The sequence below is a fragment of the Pristis pectinata genome, chromosome 20 (assembly GCF_009764475.1).
Source record: "Pristis pectinata isolate sPriPec2 chromosome 20, sPriPec2.1.pri, whole genome shotgun sequence".
In the NCBI taxonomy this organism is placed as follows: Eukaryota; Metazoa; Chordata; class Chondrichthyes; order Rhinopristiformes; family Pristidae; genus Pristis; species Pristis pectinata.
Window position 1 is genome coordinate 16,604,379 of NC_067424.1, and position 26,714 is coordinate 16,631,092.

The following is a 26,714-nucleotide window of genomic DNA, read 5'->3' on the forward strand; positions in this document are numbered from 1 at the left end:
TTTTTTTGTTAAGTAGAATTCCTAAGTATTTCTGAATCATCAGTTAGACCAAATTGGAGCACTGACTCATATTCTATGAAGTACCCTCTAGATAGGTTGTTAAGGCATTGGAAAAGGTGTGGATGAGATTTAGTTGAGTGGTATCAGGGATGTTGAAGAGGCAGGAGAAGGTGAACATGTTTCTTGGAGCAAGCAAGGCTAAAGGCATATCAATAGGAGTGTTCAAAATCATGAAGTGTTTACTTCAAGTAAAAAAAATAGCTGTTTCCAGTCACAGAGGGATTATTTTCCAGGAGACAGAGATTTAAGATAAATAGGCAAAAGAATTAGAAATAAGATGAGAACTTTTACTTAATGTAGTGAATTGTTATGAACAGAAATGCATTACCTGCTAGAGTAGTGAGGGCAGGTTCTACACTTGCATTCAAAACGAACTGGATAAAATTTTATGTTACTATAAGTTTCCAAACTGCGAGTTAGATGTATCTTTAACTGGTGAATTGTTTGTGATAGTAGTGAATGCTTCTTCACAACCTTCTCACACCTTCATGTGCACTTCCTATGTATTTGTTTACTCTATCTTTCCTTACAACTGTCTGTATAGTCCCTCACAATTGCAGTTATGCTCACACTTTTCAGTACACCCCCTTAACCTGCTCACACCTGCCTTTCATTACTCCTATACCTACTACTTACATCTATCCATACACTGTCACTGTTGCTCAGTCACAATCTTTCCTATTTTTCTGTGTTCTCCCTCACTGTTACACTGTGTTCACACTTGCCTCTATTCTCTCACTGATAGCTTCCGCTCACATCTGTCTATATCCTCTTCACAGGTAACTCTCGTTATAGCTGTCTGTGTTCTCCCTCATAGTTACACTCTGCTCACACCTGTCTGAATCCTCCCCCGTTGTTACACTGTCAATATCCTCTCTCACTTTACATCCTGCTCTCACCTGCCTATACCATGCTTTACTGTAACTCCTGCTCACATGTGTCTGTATATTTCCAAACTTTTACTTGTTTATAAACTTTACAAATTATGTGCAAAATACTTTGAACTGAAGTGTGAGGAATTGTTCAGATAATGGTATGATACCCTTCCCTAGTAAGACTCAGCCATATTGTACTTACTGAGCAACATTCAGCATTCTGTCAGGATAGTTTGAAAGTGTTTCTAATTAAAAGGTTGATGAGATATTTTAACAGGGGGAGGAAAGCAGCAACGCAAATTAATCTGCAGGAGCAGTCTCAGCCCCATTCACACCAAACACCACCAGGTATTGATTAAAAGGGCACGGTCTCCATGGAAACATATTTGGCAAGTCTATCCTTGCTTGAGGAAAGTCAGGAGGCCATTGTGAGCTGTGTAGAACATGATGCTGTGAAGAGCAGCATTATGATTCCTTCAGCAAAACTTCTGTAACTGTGTCCTGTGTTTTTCAAACAAAAGGCCAACGTATTTGATTATTCTTTTCTCACTGAGGCACAAGGACAAAGCTTCCTCTGAAGCCATGCTGCCATATCCATGCAGCCCAGGGAAACATTTGGGATTTTCCATTTAAAAAAAAACTTTTTATTCCAACAGAGAAAGAAAACTTCCAAATCTAGCTTTGAAGGTCCGGAGGTTGTACTGTATGTTTTCATGTTACTGGAAAATAATGCAAAATGGCTTGCTGATTGCATGAACCCAAATGTGGGAAGTCCTGGCTAAAGGGCAGGTTTACAATAGGAGGAAGATTGCTTTATGCATAATTTGAGCAAGAGCAAGTTTGGATACTGTAAATTATGTAATCCAAGCATGGCTAATATCTCTGTAACATCACTTCCCTCAGCCAAAGGGTGTACCATGGCCTTTTCTCTGAGTTAGTAGATCATGAATTATACCCTGCTCCAGGGCTCGAGCATAAAAATCTAAGCTGACAGCTCAGTTCATTGCTGAGGGTGCATTGTTTTAAGATTTCAGGTGGATGTGGAAATGATCCCATTTTAAGGAAGCGTTGGAGTATTATTCCTTTGTCCATCATTGGAAAGTGACTAAATGTACTTCATTAGCCATTAAATGCTTTGGGACATCACAAAGCATTGAAAGGCACTTTTTGTGCATTTTGGCTCAGTGTCAAATTACCCTGCTGATTCTGAGAAATGTGTTGGGACGCTTTACAATGGTACAGGGCCTACATTGTCTATGGGCAGTGTGGCCTGTGAGTGACTGTAGAACTACAACAATATAATTGAATCTTAACTGTGCTCTGAGATAGTTTCAGTGATTTGCTACCAGAGTTTCTAAACTATCTTCCCCCAAGGGTGTGGAGGCCAGACCTTAGATATATAAGGTGGAGATGGATAAATATTTGAAAGATCAAGGAATTGAGGGTTATGGAGAACTGGCACAGAAGAGGAGTTGAGGCCAGTGTAGATTGGCCAGATTATATTGAATGGAAGAGCAGGCTTGAGGAGCGTGGTGGCCTACTCCTGCTCCTATTTTCTTGTTTTCTCATTTAATTACATCAAACTGCTGTGATCCAACATAATTAGAATGAAAAAGCAAAACACTGCAGATGCTGGAAATGTGGAATGAAAACAGACAGTGGTGGAAATATTCAACAGGCCAGGCAACATTTGTGGAGAGGGAAAGAGAGCCAATGTTTCAGGTCAGTGATCTTTCATTAGTCAAACAAGATCTTGGTGCTGAAACATTAACTCTGTTCCTCTCTCCACAGATGCTGCCTGACCTGTTGAATACTTATGTCAGATCATGAAAGTCTATGATTCAAAGCCTTTAAGAAAATGGCTGGAATTAATGCAGGATTATATACTTGAATCTCTGAAACACCCCATATGAAAAAGTATAACATATCAAGCATAGAATATTTTGGAATCTTCCTTGTAGTGTTTGACATAATTAAATATCTCTACAATCTTTGCTTTGACCTATCAATATAATCCTATCCCCTGACCCGTGTTGATTCTTGGTTTTATGCTCATTAGTCCAAACTCTTCCTTTTGGTTCCTGCAAAGTAGAGACAGTCTTTGCTTCTCAAATGCAAATGGTTTGAAAATTGGACAGGGTCAGGGTCTAATTGGACAAGGTCCAATTTTCTCTGTTAAACAGATGAAATCTTCCTGCTCAGACTTAGATACAATTATCAACCAAGTAAGATAATAGATTTCCTGGTTTTGAACGGGGACTAAAGCACTAATAATTTACCTATGCATTATTTTTTTTAAATGTAAAAAGAATAAATTAGAATGATTGTACTATTGACAAAATGATACAAACTTCAGTTAATTTGAAATGTATTGAATTCAGGACTCAGTGTATTGCAGCTTAGACCAACTCAATTTTCCAGAACATTTAAACTGCAGAATTCCATACACACGATGGATATTTAGTCCAACGATCTATTAAAATCCCAAACTCTGTCACTGATTCTTCATTCACCTTCTCTACTTTAAACTCATTTGGTGATACATTCACACAGAGGGGTGCCATAACATAGTGGTTAAGTTGCTAAACCAGTGATTAGAATGTTTGATATGGAGATATCAAGTCCCTCTGCAGCATCTGCACATTGTACTTCAATGATTTGGATTATGGAGTAAATGGTTTTGTGGCTAAATTTGCAGACGACACCAAGATAGGGGGAGGAGTAAGGAGTATTGAAGAAACAGAAAGGTTGCAGAGAGACTTAGCTAGTTTAGGAGAATGGGCAAAGAAATGGCAGATGAGATTCAATGTTGAGAAACGTGCCATTGTACACTTTGGAAAAAGAAATAAATGGGAAGATTATTATCTAGATGGGGAGAAAATTCAAAGTACAGAAGTGCAAAGGGACTTGGGGGTACTTGAGCAGGATACCCTGAAGGTTAACCACCAGGTCGGATCAACAGTAAAGAAAGTGAATGCTATGCTGGCATTCATTTCGAGAGGTATAACGTATAAAAGTAAGGAAGTGTTGATGAGGCTTTATGGGGCACTGGTGAGGCCTCATTTGGAATACTGTGTGCAGTTTTGGGCCCCTTATCTTAGAAAGGATGTACTGATGTTGGAGAGGGTTCAGAAAAGATTTACAAGGATGATTTCTGGAATGAAAGGTCTTACTTATGATGAGCATTTGTCGGCTCTTGGACTGTACTCACTGTAGTACAGAAGAATGAGAGGGGACCTCATAGAAATATTTAGAATGTTGAAAGGACTGGACAGAGTAGATGTGGCTAAGCTGTTTCCCTTGGTGGGTGAGTCCAGGACTAGAGGGCACAGTCTTAGAATTAGAGGGTACTGGTTTAAAACAGAAATGAGGAGAAATTTCTTTAGCCAGTGGGTAGTGAAATTATGGAATTCTTCACCACATACAGCTGTGGAGGCCCGATCATTGGGGGCGTTTAAGGAGGAGATCGATAGATATCTAATTAGTTAAGGTGTCAAGGGATATGGGGATAAGGCTGGAAATTGGGGCTAGATAGGAATAGTTTTAGTTTAGCTCATGGAGCAGACTCAATGGGCCGAATGGCCTACTTCTGCTCCTTTGTCTTGTGATCTTGTGATCTCTAAATTTTATTTTTTAATAGAGACTCGTTAAGGTTGATGTTGAACCTATCTAATTGTTGTAAAATCATCAGAGTCACTGATATCCTTCAGGAAAATGAATTTGCCATCCTTGTTTGGTCTGGGAAGTGTATCATCAGTATGGGTAACTAACCCCCTCAATTCAGAAGCAATAAAGGATGGATGGCAATTGATTTATTGTATGAAATTTAACAAAAAACATATTTAAATGGAGGCTTTGTTTGTCTTTTCAAGTGAATATAAAAGATTCCATGACACTGTTTTGAAGAAAAGCAGAATCGTACACTGTTACCTCGCTAATATTAATCCATCAATCAGCATCACAAAAAACACAGATGATCTGTTATCTATCATTATTACCTTGCTGCTTGTGTGAGTTACTGTGTACAAAATGACACATTTCCTACATTCCACAGTGACTAGACGTCAAGATAAATGTTCCATCAGAACAACCTAAGACCTCAAAAGGCGCTACATCAATGCAAACCTTGTTTTTAATTGACAGATGCAGATCTTGCCAAAGCAACCCTGTCAGGAATATAATAAACCTTCTTCCTGTGGCTCACTGACTTGCTATGGAAATGCCACGGAAGCAGAAATTTAAAGGAGGTGCAATAGGAAAGAATCCCAGGTATCAAGGGAAGCTGGAAACTGCCTCGAGTTTGGGCCAGTCAGTGGTTTAGCTTAGGGAACTCCTGTTGACTTTGAGCTTTGTGATCCTCGCTGTGGCCCAGACTTAAAAAGTTGCAGTCTGGAAAAGGAAATATCTATTGTAAATTGTATCCAGCTGTTTGATAGCCTGGCCAAAGGCCTCAAGAAATGCATGTGACTTTTAAGTCTGACACATGTTTCCAAGTGTATTCCAGATGTAAGTCAGCTGCTGGTTCTGTACGCTTGCAGGAGTCACAGCATGCAACAAAATCTGTGAGTCTTGACTCTCCTGCCCACCACCAATGAGGTTCACAGTTTGCCAGCTTCTTATTTTAGCAGAATTAAAATCAGGCTGCTTTGATGAAGAGAGTGTGATATGTTACCCAGTTACAGCCTCAATGAAAACTTCTAAGGCTTTCAAATTGCTGTCTTGTTGTAACCATGTTTTTTTTCCCCACAGTATTTGTTTCTTCTGCTTGAAAGGATTGGGTTAAGATTACTTTCAGTGGTTCGTATGTACAGTTTAATTCTCTCCTTGTGCCCCCTTTAGTTTCTTGGTGTCACCTCACGTCCTTGAGCCAAGCTCTTTACGCTCATTCCATTTCTCTCTGGTAGGTTGTTCCCTTTTGCTCTGATTATACGCAGTTTTTCTTCATGATGCATGAGAAGCTCTTCCCACTGATGGGCCAGCTTCAGCCTGCTACCAGGGCCAATTGAGGGAGTGGTCTGGGATGGTTGTCTGTCTTCTGGGACCAGGCTGCCTGGGATGCTGTGGACAGAGGTGACTAACATCCTGAACCTACATACCAGTTGACTTCTCAAGGGACTGGGTAGACAATGCTGCCCAATGGTACCAATGGGCATTCAGAGCCCATTACCATAGATTCGATCTCCAAACGCAGAGCTGAGGTGGCTGATGATGCTTATTGTGTGTCTAGTCCGTTCCATCTTCACTTTTGTTCTCAGAGTCACCTCTCTGCACAATCTGACAGGACACGGCTCATAATGAAGAGATATATTCGTGGGAGGCACATGCCGTTGCTCCTGCAGAAGAGTCATAGATTCATAGAGCAATAGAGCACGGAACTGGCCCTTCAGCCCAACTCATCCATGCCGACCAAGACGCCCATCTAAGCTAGTCCCATTTGCCCATGCTTGGCCCATATCCCTCTAAACCTTGCATATCCATGCATCTGTCCAAGTGTCTTTTAAATATTGTTATTGTACCTGCCTCAACCACTTCCTCTGGGAGCATATACACACCAGTCTTTGTGTGAAGAAGTTGCCCTTCAGGTCCTTTTATAAATATTTCCCCTCTCACCTTCAACCTACGCCCTCTAAGTTTTTGATTCCCTTTCTCTGTGGGCATTCACCCTATCTATGTCCCTCATGACTTTATATGCCTCTATAAGGTCAAGAAAAATGAGTTCCTGCTGCCACATCACTGCTCCTGTAGGAGGGCAGTCTTCTGACACCTGGGATCTTTCTGCTTATGCACAGGAGCAGCAAGCTGTCATGCAACATTTCTCTGGTGGGGAACAGCCAGCTTCTCATGCGCAGCATCCATTTACTCCTGTAGAACTGTAAGCTGTTCATGGGTAGCAACCCTGTCTGTGTTCATCGTGAGCAGCAATCTGTTCAAGAATGGCGTTCAATGCTCCATGAGAAGAGGAACCTAGTCACGATTGTCATCTATCTTCTCAAAGTGGACATCAAGCTGCCCTCGAATGGCACATCGCTGTTCCTTCAAGCTGCTCCCATGTTTCCATACCTCCTTACCATACAGGAGATCATTTGGCCCATCAAGTCTGTGCCGGCTCTCAGAACAATCCCATTCCCTCCCACCCAATTTTCCCTGTAAGTTACAACCTATTATCCCCTTATTCTATTCAACTCCCCCCAGGTTCTACCACTCAGCTCCACACTAGGGGCAACTTACGGTAGCCAATTAACTCACCAACTCACATGTGTTTAACTTGTGGGAGAAAACTGGAGCATCTGGAGGAAACCCCTATGGTCACAGGGAAAATGTGCAAAACACCACACAGACAGCACTGGTAGTTAGGATCACTGGCACTGTGCCACTGTGCTGCCCAATACACTAACTATTGACAATAACAAGGATTACTGGCCCTCAGGTCCAGCACTTTAGATCACTTGGCCATCCTGACAATTTGTGGCAGAAATTAGACCAAGCTGAATGAGACTGCATAGAAATAGAGAGATCTTGTGTCGGAAAGACTTTGTGTGCCTTCTGATTGTATTTACGAGCTCTCAGCTCAATTGTTGTTGATCCTTAGCCAAGAAGTGCACATGCCATCCAGGATGGAGTCTTGGCCTCTTGGCTCAGTGGGAGTTTGGGGAGGGATCCCTCCATGCCTATTCTCATCTTCTGCATTTGGTGAGACAAGCCTGACTTCTTGCTCACCATACTTCTGTATCAGTCTTCTCATAGAAACTTCGCAATTGGGATACTCATCTGAGTGTCCTGAGGGAGTACAGATGCAGGAACCACCTGATCCGGCAAGGCCGCACATGAGATTCCCCATGACATCCACCAGACTGAGGCTCACCAGTACTCTGTCTCCTCACCTTCTGTGGTCTCGCCAACTCCAACCTAATGTGCTGATCCCTTGCAATCCCAGTCTCTGAACTGATTGTATGAAGTATCAGGCACAACTGTGCCCTGTCCTCATCTTCCTCTCCCTCTCCAGTGTCCCCTCCTGTTTCTCAGATCCTCCCATATCATCTCCTCCTCCTCAGGAAGGGGGGAAAGCATGTGACTTAATCCAATATCCTGTAAAGAGAAAACTGTTCCCTTCATTGCAGTTGGTAATGTAACAGTATGGATGGTAGTGATTGAATCAAAGGCAATGTAATGGTCGCAATAAAATATTACTCATGAGGATATCATATATGCTCCAGAAGTAGGTTGGGGCTTGCTGGCTTCTTTACCCACAGGCGTTGGATGGCCTTCTTGATGTGGTTCAGTTACAACACACTCAAGGACCCTCCCCAGACCAACCCCATGGGATTGCCCTCCCTCCTATTTTTCACTATCTTTGATTAAATGGAGGAGATGAAGAACTTTGAATAACTTGTTCGTAATTGGCACAAACTTTTTCATGTGGAACATAGGATATAGAATGTCAGTGGTGGCTTTTGTGGATGGAGTCACAGTTGGTGTGATTAACTTTGTGTGTGTGCGTGTGTGTGCAAACGTGTGTGTGAAAAGCAGAATATTTTCTGTTTTTATTTCAGGTTTCCAGCATTTGCAGTTTTATTTTTGCTTTTTAATGATTTTGGAGTTTCCTGTGAGGGTGGTGGAAGCAAATTTAATAATAACACTCCAAAATGGAATTGGATGAATACTTAAAATGAATAATTCGCAGGGGTCTTTAAGAACAGAGGGGGTGGAACTAACTGAATAGCTCTTTCAGAGAGCCAGCACAGGCACAATGAGCTGAATAGCTTCCTCAGTGGAAATCCCAGACAGAGGGCACCCCACCACTTCAACTCACTCTTCCAGATATTAGGCAGATTAAAAGAATGTGAGAAATAGCAGGAGTAAGTGATTTGACCCCTTCCCCATACCATTCAATGAGTTCTATTACCTCAGCACCACTTTCCTGCACTAAACCAATATTCCCTGATTCGTTTAATATCCAAAACTCTATTGATATCTGTCCTGAATATATGAGTGATTAACACTCCATAGCCCTCTACTGAATTCCAGAGGTTCCCTACATACTGAATGATGAAATTTCCTTTAATCCCAGTCTTGAATCATTTTGAGACCAGCCCTGGTTCTAGTCACCCCATCCAGGGGAAACATCACTGCGTCTGGTCTGTTAAGTTGCATAAGAGTATTATATAATTTTCTGAGATAACCTCTAAACTCCAGAGAGTATCGGTCCAGTCTCCTTAATCTCTCCTCATAGGACAGCCACACCCCCTGCCCTGTCCCAGTAACCAATCTAGTGAACCTTTGTTGCATGTAAACCAGATTGGAATGAAATTTATCCTTTTCACAAGCAAGTATGTTGCATTATCTCCAGGTGTTAAAAATCTAATATCTGTGTTCACTTCCTGCCAACCTTTCTTCTTCTAAATTCAGATTACTACATGTACAAATTAACCTGTTGTGAGCCTCACATGTATGAATCAAAGTTTGATCTCTTTACAGGGGAAGCTTCTATATAAATGTGCACCTGTTAAAGGACCTGTAGGAATTTAACAGGTCCAAATTGTTGCAAATTTTGGGATGAGTCAGTTGCTGATGGTGACACCTGTCTAGAGTTTCCAATGGCCTCGCATCCCAGTGGCTGGGATTTCTTTTGGGAACAGGCAGCAAATTTGAACTCAAACAACAAAAAAAACAAACCCTTATATTGCTTTGGTGTCTGTAATGTGACAAGATGACCCAAGATGCTTCATCAGAAAGTTTCCAGCTTCCAATCTAGGCAGATGACCAAAACCTAGGTTTAAGTAGCACCTTGCAAGAAGAAAGAGAAGTGGAGAGTTTCAGGGAGGGAATCCCAGAGTTTAGGGGCTTAGCAGCTAAAAGCACTGGAATCAGTTCAATCAGTGTCTTTCTAACCTGATTCCATTCTGCTGGAGTCTGTCCCCATTTTCCCCAAATGTGGGCAACATAAGATCTGAGGTGGTATTTAAAGGGATCCTCAGTCGCACTTAGGGAGATGTCAGTGGAAGATCAGGAAGCCCTTTTGTGGCAGACATTTTCAGTTTTTAAAGCTGTGGCAGTGGGTTCTGCACGACCTGGCTACTTGAAGTGCTGTTGCTTTTCACTCCCAATGTTAGTTCACCCTTCCCTATAAAGTGCTCACAGTGCACCTTCAGGATCTCCCTTCTGCTTTCATATCCAAGAGCTGCCAGATGGAAGGTTCCTTTCTTACATTCTTTTATTGTAAAGAGAGGCCATTTGGCCCATCAAGTCCATGCCAGCTCTCAGACCATTCCCATCAATCCCCTTCCCCAAGTTATTTCCCTGTAACATGTCCGTCAACTCCACCCTGGCTTTCCTCCCACCTACGTACATTAGGAATAACATACAGTGGTCACTTAGCCTACCAATCAGAGGATGCGGGAGGAAACCCGAGCACACAAGGGAAACCCATCCCATCTCTGAGAGCACCGAAGGCCAGGATGCTGTTGCTATGAGGCACAACTGTGCTGCCCACCTTTTTGGACTGACAACACACCAGTTAAGACTGGATAAGATTCAGAACTCATTTGGGTCTCTGTTTGATTCCAATGGACTGTCAGCATCCCTCACTCTCCCTACTATTTTGCTTTGTACTGAAAAATCAACCAAGACCTATGATTAAAAAATAAGATCACCCAACAAATATTAATTACAAAACCTTAACTCAAGGGATTGATCCAAATTCATTCCAGTGATTTTCTGTTTTAAATCTTTGCTGAAATGGATGTATATAAATCATGTACAACATCCATGAATCTATCAAAACAAAGAACAACGCTGGAAGAACTCAGCGGGTCAAGCAGCATCTGTGGAGGCAAAAGTTGTACATTGACATTTCTGCATCAGTACCCTGCTGCATCTTTGTATCTGTTATTTGATGTTTTGCTAATTAGATGAATAAATGCATACTTTTGAATAATGAGCCTGCGTTAAATCTTAGACCGTTTCAGGATTGGTTAGAATCACTGGACCCCAAGAGCAGGCAATTGTGATGGTTGTACCTGGTTCATGCATACATACATTGGACATGATTTTTCTGCAGAAAGCATCATTTGGACCTTGAAATTGGATGCATTATATTGTGTAATTCCTCTATCTTGATTTGCAGGTGAACGTGTTGGTAATGGGAACACTGAAAACCTTTGGGATTTTCTTTGTGACCTTGCAGGAAGTATTTGGAGCTTCCTCGGAACAGATCAGCTGGGTCGGCTCCATTATGTCCAGCCTCCGTCTTTCCGCAGGTAACCAGATGTGATTGGAGGATGGGTTAGTGTTGTGGATCTCAATCCAATGCAATCTGCCAATACGGAGAGGGTTTTAGTTTTGACAGTTGTGTCCCTACTGAAGTATTTTTTCTTCCTTTCAGTTCCTCCTCACATCCTGAAAGTGCCAGGATACAGATTCAAAGTCCCTTCACGCCAAGTTTAAGTGTCTTTTCTTAAAGTTGTATGGTGAATGGGGCCTGGTTATTCAACTGTAAAAAAAAACTTCACAATAATTCAGTTCCTATCCAGGGAATGAATTTTGACATCTGTCCTGGTTATGAGATGCAGATAAAAATGTATATAAAGCATAGACTTATTTGTTGCTGGCTGATTTCTTGATCTCCCCTTCCACTATTCCATCATTGTTGACATTCTCTCACATATCCATCTCTCTGTACCCTGAAAATCTCCCCCAGAATCGCACTGTGTGAACTGAGTTTGCTCCAATTCTGTTTCTGCGCCTACAACGTAAAGTTGGCACAATCTCTGAAACACACCTAACGTCAGCCGGTGTAGGTGATGGGAAAATGCCACAGTGATCAGTAGGTGGTGCCTCTGAGCTAGGGAGAGGACAGGGAGCAGTACACTGCAAGTGCTATTGCTGCACCTTGGCCTAGAATTACTGGATTGATGCTAATTTGGACATCTATCACCAAGGTGTGACTAAGGGTTTTTTTAGTGTGAAAAATATCTTGGGTGAAAAACATCTTGTGTGAACTTCCTGAGTGTTTCCCAAACCTCCCTGGTTGGGGATTGATTGTTCCCATCCTCATTCTATGAGTGAGGTGATGGTAAGAGGTCAAGAAAGGTTCTATCTGTTCACTAGAAAGTCATTGAAGGTCATTCCTGCCCTGCATTGTTCTGTTGTTTTGACAGCTGTCACCATCTTTCCAACTACTTATCTACTTTTTGGACACTGAGGAAGCAAACCCAAAGCAGTCATAAGTGGCTCACAAAACCATTGACATGCCTCTAGCCATGAATACAGCAGAAGATTCCTAAATAGCATATTAGGCTTTCTAGAGATAAATTACCTTGGGATACTGTTTGATCTCACTGAATGTCATTCTCAGTTTTGATTTTATTACAACAATCACTTCTTTCATCATATCATCTATCCCTAACTCCCTTGATTTACCCAGTTGATCCCTCACACATCCATACATCTACACCCTCACTCACATAAATTTCTGAATCATCAATATCCTACTTTTACTATTCCAGCAATTTGATTTTTGATCCTTATTCTGATTTCTCCAAATCTCCTTCCTGTCCTCTCACAGCAATATACAGCAGGTCTTGCCTACCTCTGTGTTCTACTAGAACCGTACTTCTTGTTTCTCCCATCCTCTGCTCCGTCATTGTGGTCATACTCTTACATGTTAATCTCTCTCCCACTCTCCCTGCACTTGGAAGCTCCCCACGGACCTAACAAATATATTGGGATTCAATAATAAATACTGAAGTGGTGGTTTAATTACAAAGGCTGACCATTTAAATTATGTGTGTGTCAAGTCCTCCAGCTTCTGGGACAGACACCTTGGGCAGCTATTCTGTAAATGCTTCATATGACTAATTCAATATGCCCACAAATGGAAATGCACCACACTGTTACTTTTATCCAATCTATGTGCTGTATGTCCATTTATGAAAATAGACAAGAATCCCCAATCTTTCTTTGCCTGCACTCCGAAATGCTTTCACCAAACCCCCTTCATGTTGTCTGTACCATTTTCTTGAGCAAAGTCTTCAGTTCTACTCCCTCCTCCTAACACCACCAGTCTCCTCCCCCCCTCCCATGAAAAAACTCCACTTCTGGATATGGGAACAGCTCTTCGGAGGATGGGACAGTAATAAGGGAAGGAATGGTCACTTTCACCTTTTGTCCATTCTCTTTGTCATTGTGATAGGTGTCTGTTGATAAATGTGGAACACTGCCAGATGTCTTCAGCATAACTCTTCAGACCAACTCTTCTCGGTGGAGGGAATGAACTTTTTTTAAAAAAGAGAGAAGAATATAAAATGTTTCACCTGATCTTCCCTGTCCAGGTCCAATTGCTTCGGTTGCTTGTGGAAAGCTGGGAGATCGATGGACTTCGATTCTGGGGGCTATCCTTGTGAGCGCAGGATTTCTTGTTAGCATCCTGGCTACCAATGTCATCTTCCTTTATGTGTCTCTTGGTGGTGTTGTTGGTAAGAAGTGTTAATTCTGTCAAAATCAGTTTCTATTTGGAGTTCTATTAAGAATGATTTTTTGAAATGTCCAAGGGCCTCTCTGTAGCCAAAAATTATCTCACATCCTTCCTGTGCAGTCATTTAGACAGCTTTTGGAGGCCCATGTTAATAGCACTGATTATAATCAATAAACCATATTAACATATTATTCATCACCTTCCTTACTTATCAGATTCCAGCACTGGCAGCCTTTTGTGTTCAGGTTTATCACCCTCCCAGTTGTCCCCTCCCCCCACCTGGCCCCATCTGCCCCTTTTTTTGTCTGCCCCCATCTATCATCTGTCTTCCAACTCCACCCCTCCTCCCTTCCCTACCTTGCTCAATCTGCCCGTCATTTTTCACTCCTCGGTCAACCAATCACCCGCTGGCTCCTGTCTGACTACTTCCCCACCCCGCCCCCCCCCCGCCCCCGTAATACAGGCTATCTTCCCTCTGCATCCTTAGTCCCAGTGCAGGGGTTCAACCTGAAACGTCAACAATTCCTCTTCCCCCACTTCCCCCCACCCCCGTTCCCCCTCAGACCCATCCCCACACAGATCCCACTCCACCTGTTGAGTTCCTCCAGCAGATTTTTGTGCTCCAGATTCCAGCATCTGCAGTCTCTTGTGGCTCCATACGTTAAATCAACATTGACAGTGCAGCCATTCCTTTGTGAATGCCCCACAGCTTCTTATAATAAAATTTAAATTAGTAAACAAATTTATACAAATAACTTTGATTTATGGCTTCCTCCTCTGTGAATCTATGAGATTTAAGTATTTTCCAGAAAATTTGCTAAACATTGTAAAACCTGAAATAGCACAAGAATTAAGGAAAGCTTTTTAACTCGTCATCATTGCTCTTCAGCCATTTTACAAACTGCCCATTAGCAGATTCGGAAGGTGAAGGGTGATAGCTACAGGAAAGAAAGTTTCATTCCGTGCAACATTGGTAACAGTTGTGGGGCAGAGGGGGACTGTAGCAGTGGCACAGGCTCAGTTGAACTGAGCAGAGACAAGTGTCCTAGTAGAAATAATGACCAGGGCATTTTAAAATAGTACATGGTGTAAGGTGAGGTATGGATGGAAAACATAGAATTAATAATAATTCTAAAGCATAAGTATGTATAAGTAAAATTCATCAAATGTTGAACACAATCAATAGATACAGTGGAGAGAAAAACAGAGTTGACATTTCAGGTTGAAGACCTTTTGTCAGACTGGACGAGATAAGAGATGGAATTTTCTTTTACGTGATGGGGGAAGGGGGAAATGAGAGGAGGCTCTGAGGTAGGGTATTTGACAGGAGGGATAGTGGTGCAAGGCCAAAAAAGATGATAATTGGACATAAGATCGATGTGGAGGAGGTGTAAATGGAAATAACCAAAGCTATCTGAAATTGTTAAGCTCAGAGTTGAGCCTGGACTGAAAGTATCTAATCAGAAGATGAGATACTGTTTGTGAAGCTTGATCCTTATTGGAACAATGTACAGAGGTCAGAATGGGGAGTGATGGAATCTTTGGTAATCAGGGAAAAAAAAACTCAGTCTTGTGCCTGCAGAGTGACTTGATCTCCCAGTATATGTTTGACTGCATTGTGAGCAGAAGGCCATTTACTAATACAGGGGATCATGGAGAAATTGGATCCCTTTGGAGCTCTGAAAAAGGAAGGTGTAGGAAAATTTGTGTGCCGGTGATACACAGGACAAGTTGGAAACAGTGGAGGATGATCTGTGGACTGTTGCGGCTGGTGAAGTTTAAGGTGTGGACAAGGGAGAACCCTATCATGGTTACCGGCGAAAGAAAATGGTATAAGGATAGAAATATGGGAAGTGGAATGGACAAGGTTGAAAGACCTGTTAATCATAAAAGAGGCAATTCCTCAGTTGAGGAAAAAGGAAGATGTATTAGCAGCACTGGAAATGGATGTATTACCAGAAAAGTTAAGATGGAGATGGAGCAACTGGCAGAACACAATAGAATCCTTACAGAGTGAGAGGAGGTGTAGGCAGTCACTGTGAGAGTCAACTGGCTGTCAGTAGTTTTTCCCCCTGAGTAAAGAGAGTGGAGAAAGGGAATTGAGGAATTGGTGATGGACTATATGAAGGAAAAGGATGGATGGAAAGAGGAAGCAAAATTGATTAAATGTTTCAATTTGGAACAGAAGCAAGAAGTGACACTGATATGCACATCAATGAGCCAAAGAGTACCTAAATGAGACTGAAACAAACAAATATAAGAAAAACAAGATGTTGGAAGTACTCAGCCGGTCAGGCAACATCTCTCTCCACAGATGCTCCCTGGCCTGTTGAGTACTTCCAGCATTTTCTGTCTTTATTTCAGGTTTCCAGAATCTGCAGTTATTTGCTTTTATGTTACTGGAATAAACAATATTTTCCATTGTCCATGAAAAGTCAGGCATAGCTGGGACCCATTTGACTTCTCTCAGCAATACTTCTTATTTGAAAGAAGTGAAGAGAGTCAAAGTACAACAAAGATAAATATTGACACAAGAGATTCTGCAGATGCTGGAATCTGGAGCAACACAGACAAAATGTTGGAACTCAGCAGGTCAGCCAACATCTATGAAGCTGAGGTTTCAGTTGAGACCCTTCGTCAGGACTGGAAAGGAAGAGGGCAGAAGCTGGAATAAGAGGGTCGGGGGAGGGGGAGGAGTACATGCAGGTAGGTGATAGGTGAGTCCCGGGGAGAGGGGGAAGGTAGGAGGGTGGGGGAGGGGGGGGAGAAGTAAGAACCTGAGAGGTGATAGGTAGAAGAGGCAAAGGGCTGAAGAAGAAGGAATCTGGTAGGAGAGGCCAGTGGACCATGGAATGAGGTGGGGAATAGATAGGCAGGTCATGAGGGTGGGGGAAGGGATGGGCGGGTCATGAGGGTGGGAGAAGGGGGAAGGGGGCCCACAGGAATAGGGAAGACAAAGGAGAAACAGAAGAGCAGTGAGGGGAGGAGAAGAGGAATGGGGTTACTGGAAGTTAGAGAAATCGATGTGAGGCCATCAGGTTGGAAACTACCAAGGTGAAATATGAAGTGTTGAATATTAAGATAAATATTGTACTTACAATCACCATAAAATGTGCATGGAGCAACACTTACAGAGAGATTTTATTCTATGCGATGAAGGAACTTTGCTATTTCCTGATGCTCAATGAGCAGGGATAAATTATTATTCTTTCCAAAATCTTCATTGATGGTAGTGAATGTGATTGTTTGGATGGTGCTTGTGCAACTCCACCTGCACCTGGGAGACTAACACCCCTGCAGTCTGCTGATTTGCCAATCCAACTCATAACTCTGTGTAAAGAGACTGCTCTGCCAAGTTTATGTTGGGCAGAGAGAAGGGAGAAAGTGATCTAATTTACGTCCTGTTTGGAAATAATGGACGGTTGCCCACATCCTCTCTCAGTTGTCATTAGGCACACCAGAGAAACAAAATGTTTAAAAAAAAGACAATGAAGTGTGAATGTTTGTTGCAGGAATTGGCTTTGCTTTTCTCTATCAAGCAGCAACTGTCATGCATGCAAAATACTTCAAAAAAAGACTTGCTACTGCCTACGCCATCGCAAGGTCAGGAATGGGCCTGACATTTGCCCTCGCCCCTTTCACACAGTTATTGCTCGTGGAATATGATTGGCAAGGTGAGAAATGTGTGTTTCAATTCTCTTAATTGGCACAAATTAATTTTTTTCATAAATTTTTAGATGTGGCATTTACCAAAGAAAATATGTAAGTAATAAATAGAAGCAGGCGGAAGCTTTGCAATACCTCAGATCAGTTCTCCGATTCAATAAGATCATGGCTGATCTGATATTCATAGAGTCATAGGGTCATACAGCACAGAAGCAGGCCCTTTTGCCCAACTCATCCATGCTGACCAAGATGCTCATCTAAGCTAGTCCCATTTGCCCATGTTTGGCCCATATCCCTCTATAGCTTTCCTATCCATGTACCCGTCAAAGTATCATTTAGATGTTGTTATTGTACCTGCCTCAGCCACTTCCTATGGCAGCTCATTCCATATCAGTGCCATTCTCTTTGTGAAGAAGTTGCCCCTCAGGTCCCTTTTAAATCTTTCCCCTCTTAACCTTAAACCTATGCCTTCTCATTTTCAATTCTCTTTTCCTGGGAAAAAAGACTGTGCATTCAACCTATAGATGTCCCTCATGATATTATACACTTCTATAAAGTCTATAAGGTACAAGGTCTCTACCTTTGGGTTCAACACTTTTCTACCTGATTTCTCCTTAACAGTTTCAAAGGAGAAAATGATTGTAGGAGTAAATGCAATGTTCAAGATAGACCTGTCAGTGAGGGGTACAGAGAGTGGTTAAGCTGCATCAGTTGTCCAAGGCATTCTTGATAAAAACAGAGCCGGACACTGTTTCTGTTTGCCAGAAGGGCTTTGAGATTCACTCAGCCAGATTAAAGGGAGAAGGTACCTCCAGAGTGTTTTACTTTTAAATGGATCAGCCTCTTACGGTTGAGTCTTCAGCCAATATGTACCAGGAGATTTCATGGGGTTCTTCATCCATAATTTTTGTGGACAGATGGTTGAAACCCTAAGAAATATTGTCAATTGTAACAATGGTATCTGTTGTTTCTGAAGGTGGGGAAATTAGTGGAACTTATTATAATATTATAATATTCATTATTGCCTTGACTTGGATGGAGTCATCAATGATTCACTGATGCGATTGAACATAAATATAGAAGTTTCTGTAAATATGAACTCACCTGCAGGAATTTCTCTAAATATTAAGGCACCTGTATCACTTTCTGTAAATGATAGCAAACCTGTGCCACTCAATAAATATTAACACGTGGGACAATGTAATACTTATGTAATAATTAACATGTCTGTGGGACTATTCCTAAATATTAGCCCTCTCTACAGATGTTAACATATCTCTGAATGCTCTCTGTAAATATTAATATGTGGAGATTCACTAAGAATTAGTCATCTGTGGTAAATCTAAATGTTAACATACCTGTAGGACTTCCTGTAAAGGCTAACCTGTCTGTAGGACTTTCTCTAAATATTATCACACTTATGGACTCTTAATAGTTAAACACGCATGGTCACTAAGCACTAGCACATGTTGAATTTTTCCTACGTATTGGCACCTGATGTGACTTTCTGGAAATAGTTACACACCTGTGAGGCTTTCATGAAATATTGACAGACTTGCAAGACAGCTGCTGAATTTTAACATATTTGTATGGACACTGTGTAAATTTTAGCAAATCTGTGGGATCTTCTGTCAATATTGGCATGCCTGTGGACCCCATGTAAACATTAATATACCTGTTTGAAATTACTACATCATAAAAGCAAAAGAAACTCTGCAGAAATTTTCAGTGACTGAATAGATGGTTAATGTCCAATTTCCTTTGTCTCTACAGGTGCTTTGCTTATTTTGGGAGGTATAATGCTGAATCTTATTGCTACTAGCATGTTATTGAGGCCAATTTATCTCCTGGAAAGCCAGCCTAAGCACTCGGAATCACCTTCTAATGTGAAAACACTCATAAACCCACAGAACAGTCGTTTCCAGAATGGAACAACTAAACAAGGTATCTTTGAGAACCATTCAGAAGGCTGTTTAATCTCTGCCAACCCCACAGTGAGTCATTTGGCAATTGGTCACCTTGGTGATTCTAAGAACCATGACAGCTGTATCTTGACTGACGACAGCCTAAGCATCAATCCATTGCGAGTGGAGACAGAGTCCAGCATCACACAGGAGAGCAAAGCTTTTTTGGATAAAGTAACTTTCAGAAAAACTCATAGTGAGATCGTTGAGTTTTCAAGCAAGGACAAGGGAATGCAAAGCCTCCCTCCAAAGGAGAAGCTTCTCGACTTCTCACTATTAAAAGATCCTTTCTTTTGTATTTACACATTCTCAGTGATGTTCAGTCAGTTAGCATACTTCATTCCGTACTTTCACCTGTCGGCCAGGGCCAAAACCTTGGATATAGATGCGATGGACGCATCCTTCATCATTTCTGTTGCAGGTAAGCTCAGGGTCAAAAATGGTGTCTGTGTTTGAATTTTTGCTGTTGTTCTCCACTCAAATATGTTGTAATTCTTCATGTGTACTCCTGGGACTTAAAGCCCAAAAATCTGAATGAAAATATTCCATTATAGTTTTAACGTAACAAAAAGAAATGACAGGCTTGGGTGTCACCATATTGTTCAATTCCATTGCGCGGTGGAATGGATTTCAGACTAAGCCTGACCCTGTCAACTCCTGGAGGCCATGTGGCATTTCCTGTTCCTGCTCTCTGCTGTGAACTCAGGTGCAGCAAGAATTGGCCATAGTCCCTCTGAGTAAGAGCAGTCTTCTCATTCAGGGTCACATTGTGGTTTACGGCTGTGAGAACAAGAAGCAGGAGTGAAATTCCTGGGTAGCTTTGATCCACCTAATGTCCAGACCCCTTTTATCGGGCAGCCATAACAGTAATGAAATCCAGCAGTTCCAGCTGACTCTTGGGTGTCAGTGGCTGTGTACAGTGTTATAACCCAATATGCTGTCATCTTTGTTTAAAAGAAATAATGACTGTACACTCCTTTGTAACACCATATTAAGGAAATGCTTCTATTGATGCATTCGGAGACCCCAGTTTGAAAACCACCAGGGCAGCCAGGTGAATTGGAAAGCAGCAATCAGTATCAGTGATTGTGAAACTAGCAGTAAAAATCGCATTTGGTCCATTTAGATTCTCAATGAAGGAAATCAGCCAATCCTATATGTGGTTCCAGCCCCTCCAATGTTGTTGACTCCGAAGTGGCCCAGCAAGTGTAGTCGGATTAGTTTAGGTGGGCATCTTGGTCAGCATGGACACGTTGGGCCAAGGGGCCTGTTTCCATGCTGTATTACGCTATAACCCTACGACTCTAAATCACTCTTATCAAGAGCAATTAGGGATGGACAATAAATCCTGGCCTTATCAGTGGTCTCATCTGCTAGGAATGAATAAAAAAGGGATAAAACAGGTTGCTGTGTATTTCAGGGGCTAGTGTTGGCCTACTTTTGTGTAATGGGGAGAACATGTATGCACAGTGATTGGACTGCTTGTTTTGGTGGACTGGAGGGAAAGACAGAGGGCTTTGCACCTACTTATCTGCCACTGCAGATGAACTAAACTTCACAGCTATCGGTGCATTTCTGGGTAGCAATGTGCCCTTTGACACTTTCTCCTCTTTTTCTTTCTCTTGCTCCTTATCTTTCTGTCTCAATCCTCACTGCTTAGCTATTATTATGGAACATGCAGCACACCACCGTCCCTGACACACTGGCAGGTACATATCGAGGCCCTCCTTCAGTGCAGACAGGAGACATAAAATGCATTTTTAGCATTCAAATGACCTTGTTTTTCATAAAATTATGGATGGAAAGGTAGCTTTGATTGTACCACTCTTGTGATTCATTCATTGGGTTATAACCTTGATGGGCAAGACAAGTTCTCAGAACGTAATCTTGGGCCTTAGTAGCTGATTCTGTTTGAAGTATTGAATAGATAACTGGGGGTGGAGACCCATCGGGTGAAGAGATTATGAAGACTGCCCAGGTATCTTATATACACTTGCAGAAACATTCTCCTCTGGTTGCATATTAATAGAATGGGATTCTTTCCCACCCCAGGTTGGTCTGGGGTGCCTTGATGGTCACAGAAGTGCAGTGGGTCAATAAATCCAGTGGCCTAATTCCAGAAAGTGTCATCCAAGGTGGAATTGATGCAATCAGCAAACAAGATATCTGTTATGTTTGTATGCAGCCAAGTGAGAAACCATATAGAATCCCAGACTGACCCCAAATTGAAGTTGAAAGCTGGGGTCACCTTGACTGTCAGCTGCAGCCACTTTGACTGTCACCTGCAGTGGGTATGCAGGTCCCGCATGCAGCAGATCTCCTTTAAGGATGCTCCAAAGACCAACCATCACCTGGCGTTATACCCTGAGTAATCTGAAGCTATGTCGTTCTGACATATTGAGAAAACTAAACCTTTATCTATTTACCTTGAATGTAGGTTTCAGGCTCCTGTGAGCTGCTGCTCTGCCCTGTGCCCTTTCTTTTTTACACCATACGTGGGTGAGCAGCAACCTGCTGCTCCTGAGGCTCCTGAACTTACTCAGCCTGATCTTCCTCTGGGTTCCAGAGTATTGCCGCATGATCAATATACATCTTCATTTCTTGGTGGAAACATGCCCACTGCTGTGGAAATCCTCATCAGCAGCTCCAAACACCGTTGTCTCATGACATCAAGCCAAACACGGGCTACCATCTGTCACTCTCCCTCAGCCAATGAATCAGTATTCCTCTGTGTTCAGCAACACCTTGAAGAAACACTGATAATAGGATGGGCTGGGTGGGGGACTTCAATCTCCATCACCAAGTGTAGCTTGATGGCATCGCCACTGACCGAGTTGGCTGGATCCTGAATGCCTCAGCTGGCAGATTAGGTCAGTGGCAGTTAGTGAGTGAACCAATGTTGGGTAAACTTGGTTGACCTCATCCTCACCAGTTTACAATGGCAGATGTCCATTACTGCATAGTTAGAAGTGACCACTGTACAGTTTTTGTGAAAATTAAAAATCTTGTCTTCACATTGTAGTCCCACACAACATAATGGAGAGTATCCTTAGATACTCTCCATTATGTTATGTGGGACTACAATTGCGTTAAATGGGCCAGGCTCAGAACAGAAGCGGCAGCTCCAAACTGGGCATTGATGAGGCTCCGTGACCATCAGCAGCAGTAGAAATGTCCACCATCAAAACCTGCAATCTCATGGCTCAGCATTCTACCATTACCATCAAATGAGGGGGGTGCACATGGACATGCTGGGAGCAGCACCAGGGATACCTAGTGCCAGCCAGGTGAAGCTTCAACACACAAATACATGTGTGCTAAATAGGATGCAAGAGACAGGGTTAAGCAAACTCACAACTATCAGATCAAGTCAAAGCTTTGCAGTCCTGCCATATCCGGTCATGAGTGGTGGTGAACAATTAAACAGCTAATGAGGAGAGGAAGTGTCAAGAATATCCCCATGTCCAACAATGGGGGCAGGCATGGTAGTGTAGTGGTTAGCATAACGTTTTACAGCGCCAGCGACCTGGGTTCAATTCCGGCCTCTCTCTGTAAAGAGTTTGTACGTTCTCCCCGTGTCTGCGTGGGTTTCCTCCGGGTGCTCCGGTTTCCTCCCACATTCCAAAGACGTACGGGCATGCTCTGTTGGCGCAGGAAGCATGGCGACACTTGCGGGCTGCCCCCAGAACACTCTATGCAAAAAGATGCATTTCACTGTGTGTTTCAATGTGCATGTGACTAATCAAAAGATATCTGATAGGTTGTCTAACACACAAGCACTAAAGACAAGGTGGAAACACTCACAACTATGTTCACCTGGAAGTGCTTGGTGGATGATCCCTTTCTGCTTCCTCCTGAGCTCCCTACTGTCACAGAAACCAGTTATCAGCCGGTTTGATTCAGTCCACATCATATCAACAAACAGCAGAGGACACTGGGTAAAGTAAAAGCTATGGGGTCAGACAACATCCTGGTGTAGTACTGAAGACCTACATTCTATAGCTGCCCCTGCCTCTAGCCAAGCTACTTGACCACTGTTATAACACTGGCATTTACCTGACAGTGTGGAAAATTGTCCAGCTAAATCTTGTTCACAAAAAGTAGGACAAACAAAAAGTCGGACAAATCCAATCCAGCTAATTACATTCAGTCAGTCTATTCTCAATCAACAGCAATGCAATGGGATATGTTGTCAATGATGTTATCAAGTGATACATACTTATTGATAGTCTACTACCTCTGCCACCTTAGTTTGTCCCCAGGACCTGTCAACTCTAGACTTCGTCACAACCTTTGTCCAAACACAGATCAAAGAGCTGAATTCCACAGGCGAAGTGAGAGTGACAGCCCTCAACATCAAGGCAGTATTTGACCAAGTGCAGCATCAAGGAAGCCTGATAAAACATACTTCATGGGCATCCAATAAGAATTAAAAATTGTTATCACTGGAAATCTGAACTAAACGCAGAAAATGCTGGAAACACTCGGCAGCAACATCAGTGGAAAGAAAAACAGGGTTAATGTTTCAGTCAAAGACCCTTTGTCAGAACTCAGTTTATTGGAGTTTGTAATCTTTGACATCTGAGAGGAAGGAAAAGGTCATCTATTGCAGCATAAAATGTGACAAAGAATAAAGTGGAACTGCAGCCCACAACAACTTTGAGATAGATTGAGTCAGTATCGTTGCAGAGAGAGGTAAAAGGCACACGTGCTGATGCGCATTAAGCATAGATCTCAGGATGCGATGACAACAGTGGCTCAAGGAATGTTGGATTGTATGATCCTGGTGGATCCAAATTGTGAAGGTGGAATTTTACTGGGAATCAACATGGGATGAGTTGGAGCCAGAAGAGATGCAGCTGTGGAAGCAAGTGCTGGTCAACAACTGATGAAGATTCTTCAACCTCAAACATTCAGTTTGTTTCTCTTTCCAGAGATGCTGCCTGACCTGCTGAGTGTTTCCAGTATTTTCTGTTTTGAAAACACTCCAATGGTTAGAATCAAACCTCGGACAAAGAAATATGACTGTGGTCATTGGAGATCAATCATCCCAGCCCTGGGACATCACTACAGGAAATCCTCGGGGTAGATCCTCAGACACAATCATTTGCAGTTGCTTCATCAATAATCTTCCTTCTATCATAAGTGCAGAGTTCACTGATAATTACAAAATGTGCAATTCCCTTCTGTAATTCATTTGCAGATTAGCTAGTTTTACTTCTGCATGCAACAAGAGCTACACAACATTCAATCATGGGCTGATGTATAGCAAGTAATATTTGTGCAACAAAGGTCCAGAGAGTGACCAGCTCCAACAAGGAAGTATCTGACCACCTACCCTTGATATTCTATGGCATTAACATCAGAGCCCTATGCTATCAAGATACAGAGAGTCACCTTTGACCAGAGACACAAATGAATCAGCCACATAAATATTGTGTCTACAAGAGCAGATCAGAGGCTGGGTATACTCCAGTGAGTGATTCATATCTTGACACCCCAAACCCATTCCACCACCTAAAAGGAACAAAGCAGGAATGTGTTGGAATACTCTCAACTTACCCGGTGGAGTGCAGATCTAACAATTCTCCAGGTATTTGACATCATCCAGAACAAGTAGCTTGCTTGAATAGTACTCCAAAAACCTCATTTAGCATTTAGTCCCTCCACACTATGGTGCTGTGTGTACCCTCCAGAAAATACACAGCAGTTACTTCCCCAGGATAAGCCTACAACCTCTACCACCAAGAAGAAGAAGGGCTTCTGGTGCATGGGAATACCGCCTCCGGCATATTCTGCTCCAAGTTGTACGCCATCCTGACTTGGAAATATACCATCATTTCTTCATTGTCACCATGTCTAAGTCCTGGAATGCCTTAGCTGACAGTATTGTGAGAGCCCATTTACCAGGAGGACTGCAGCAATTCAGGAAGATAGTTCACCAACCACTTCTCAAGGGCAGTTAGGGTGGGCAATAAATACCAGTAGTACCCAGATCCCTAAAAATGATTAAAGAAAAAGTAATCAGTTCCAAAAGTGGAGATACAGAACAACAAGATTAGCACTAATCCTCCCAAAACTTTGTGCAAGGCCTGTTAAGAATCAACTGAGTTACAATGAAGGAAACTTATTGTGACACACAGGACAGCAGCCATGAAGCTGCAGTACTTATTGTGAGATTACATTGTCAGCTCCTCGCCAATGCTATTCTGCTCTGCCAGGGTTTTGCGGGCGGGTTGCCGATTCTGACGGACTTGGCTGGTTTGCGTTGAGCTTCTGTTTATGCTGATTTAACACCCAACTGTCTGTGAGGCCCACCCAGCCTTGGAGTTCAAAATATCATGCAAAATGTAGTGGGCAAGCTTGTTGCAGTTTGGTACATTGGAGATGCATTGTTCCAATCAGTTATGCACAATTCACTTTCAAACCCATTCCCCTTCTCTCTGAATTAAACAATTGTGGACATGCACATAGAGAATTCACAGGTGTGTCTCATGCAGTTCACGTAAACCCAAAATGCCATTTGGCACACAGTAGCAACTACCCTTCTAAAAGGTTGAGGTTAAAAGTGCGTTAAGAGTATGTGGAGAAGGCTGCAGAAGCCTTACTCCACGACTAGCTGGAGTTCATTTGGTGCTGGATTAAGCACCAAGAATACATTGGGATGCCTTTAACCTTTTGTGTGCAGAACCATCCCCCACCACGATCTGTTAAAATACACAGATCACGCCAATCTTTATATTGTACCGATTTGCTAACTCTGCTTTGCCCCTTGTGACACTATTATTAAGTGCTGGAATACACTGAATCACAACAGTACGCTGTTTCTCTAGATTATCAGGTGTATTATCTAGAGCCCTTTGTGTCCACAGGTTACACTCCCCCACCCCCAAACCTATACATTTATAGTTCCATATCTGAGCCAAGACTTCAGGGTCTGATTTTTAATTCCACGTGAACCGTTAATGAGGTAATTCCAGGAACAGGCTGATGCACTTGGTCTGAGGAGCATTGAGATTACTTAAATTCAAATCCAGTTGCTACCGTACGTGGGTTGCATGAAAAGAGGTCACTTTGTGTGAGTATCAACAGTCCGCCCTCTCACTTGAGAACAATAGTTGTCACATGGCAACACAGCACAGGTCAGGATTTCAGCAGACTCTGGCTCAGTGACTGAATGGATAGAGAGGTTAGGGCTAAGCAGGATCATTCCGTGTTGCACTTAACCTAAAGTACCAGCACAAGGAACTGGCCCAATCCTGCTTTCACAATGGTCCCTCTGTTCCCTTGCGTGTTTACGTCTGAATTTCTCGCTGTGTGAAATCTCTCTAGGCTCGAAGCTGCTTGCCTAAGACCCGTTCTTGGTAAAAGAAGCCATTCATTTTTCTGGCCTTGACTCTCTGTCTGCTTTTCCTCTGGTTGCCTAGCAAAAGGAAAGCTTCTCCAGCTGATTTCTGCATTTCTTTGCCCGAGTCTCTTGGTCAATCTAGGATTCTATAATTGGATCTAATTCAACTCTGGAGGTTCTCTGATTATTCATCTTGGCTCTTTTAAACTCCTAAAATGTAAAACTTTTTAGGTTTGTTAACAACTGTAGTTAGTTTCCGAACCATTGCTGTCCAGGACAGAGCTTGCTAACAGTGACTCGGGCCGTGCTTTGAATCTGAGACTAACCTG

General features: G+C 42.5%; 1 protein-coding gene across 2 annotated transcripts in view; it reads left to right on the top strand.

Moving 5' to 3' along the window:
- The window catches only part of slc16a4 (solute carrier family 16 member 4), a 69,252-nt gene that overhangs the window by 25,053 nt on the left and 17,485 nt on the right, over positions 1 to 26,714 (top strand). For both annotated transcript variants that reach the window (XM_052034748.1, XM_052034749.1), the window contains exons 4-7: positions 11,059 to 11,191; positions 13,265 to 13,408; positions 16,920 to 17,081; positions 18,847 to 19,458. In XM_052034748.1, the coding sequence (XP_051890708.1) occupies positions 11,059 to 11,191; positions 13,265 to 13,408; positions 16,920 to 17,081; positions 18,847 to 19,458 (1,051 nt within the window). The remainder of the gene's footprint in view (positions 1 to 11,058; positions 11,192 to 13,264; positions 13,409 to 16,919; positions 17,082 to 18,846; positions 19,459 to 26,714) is intronic.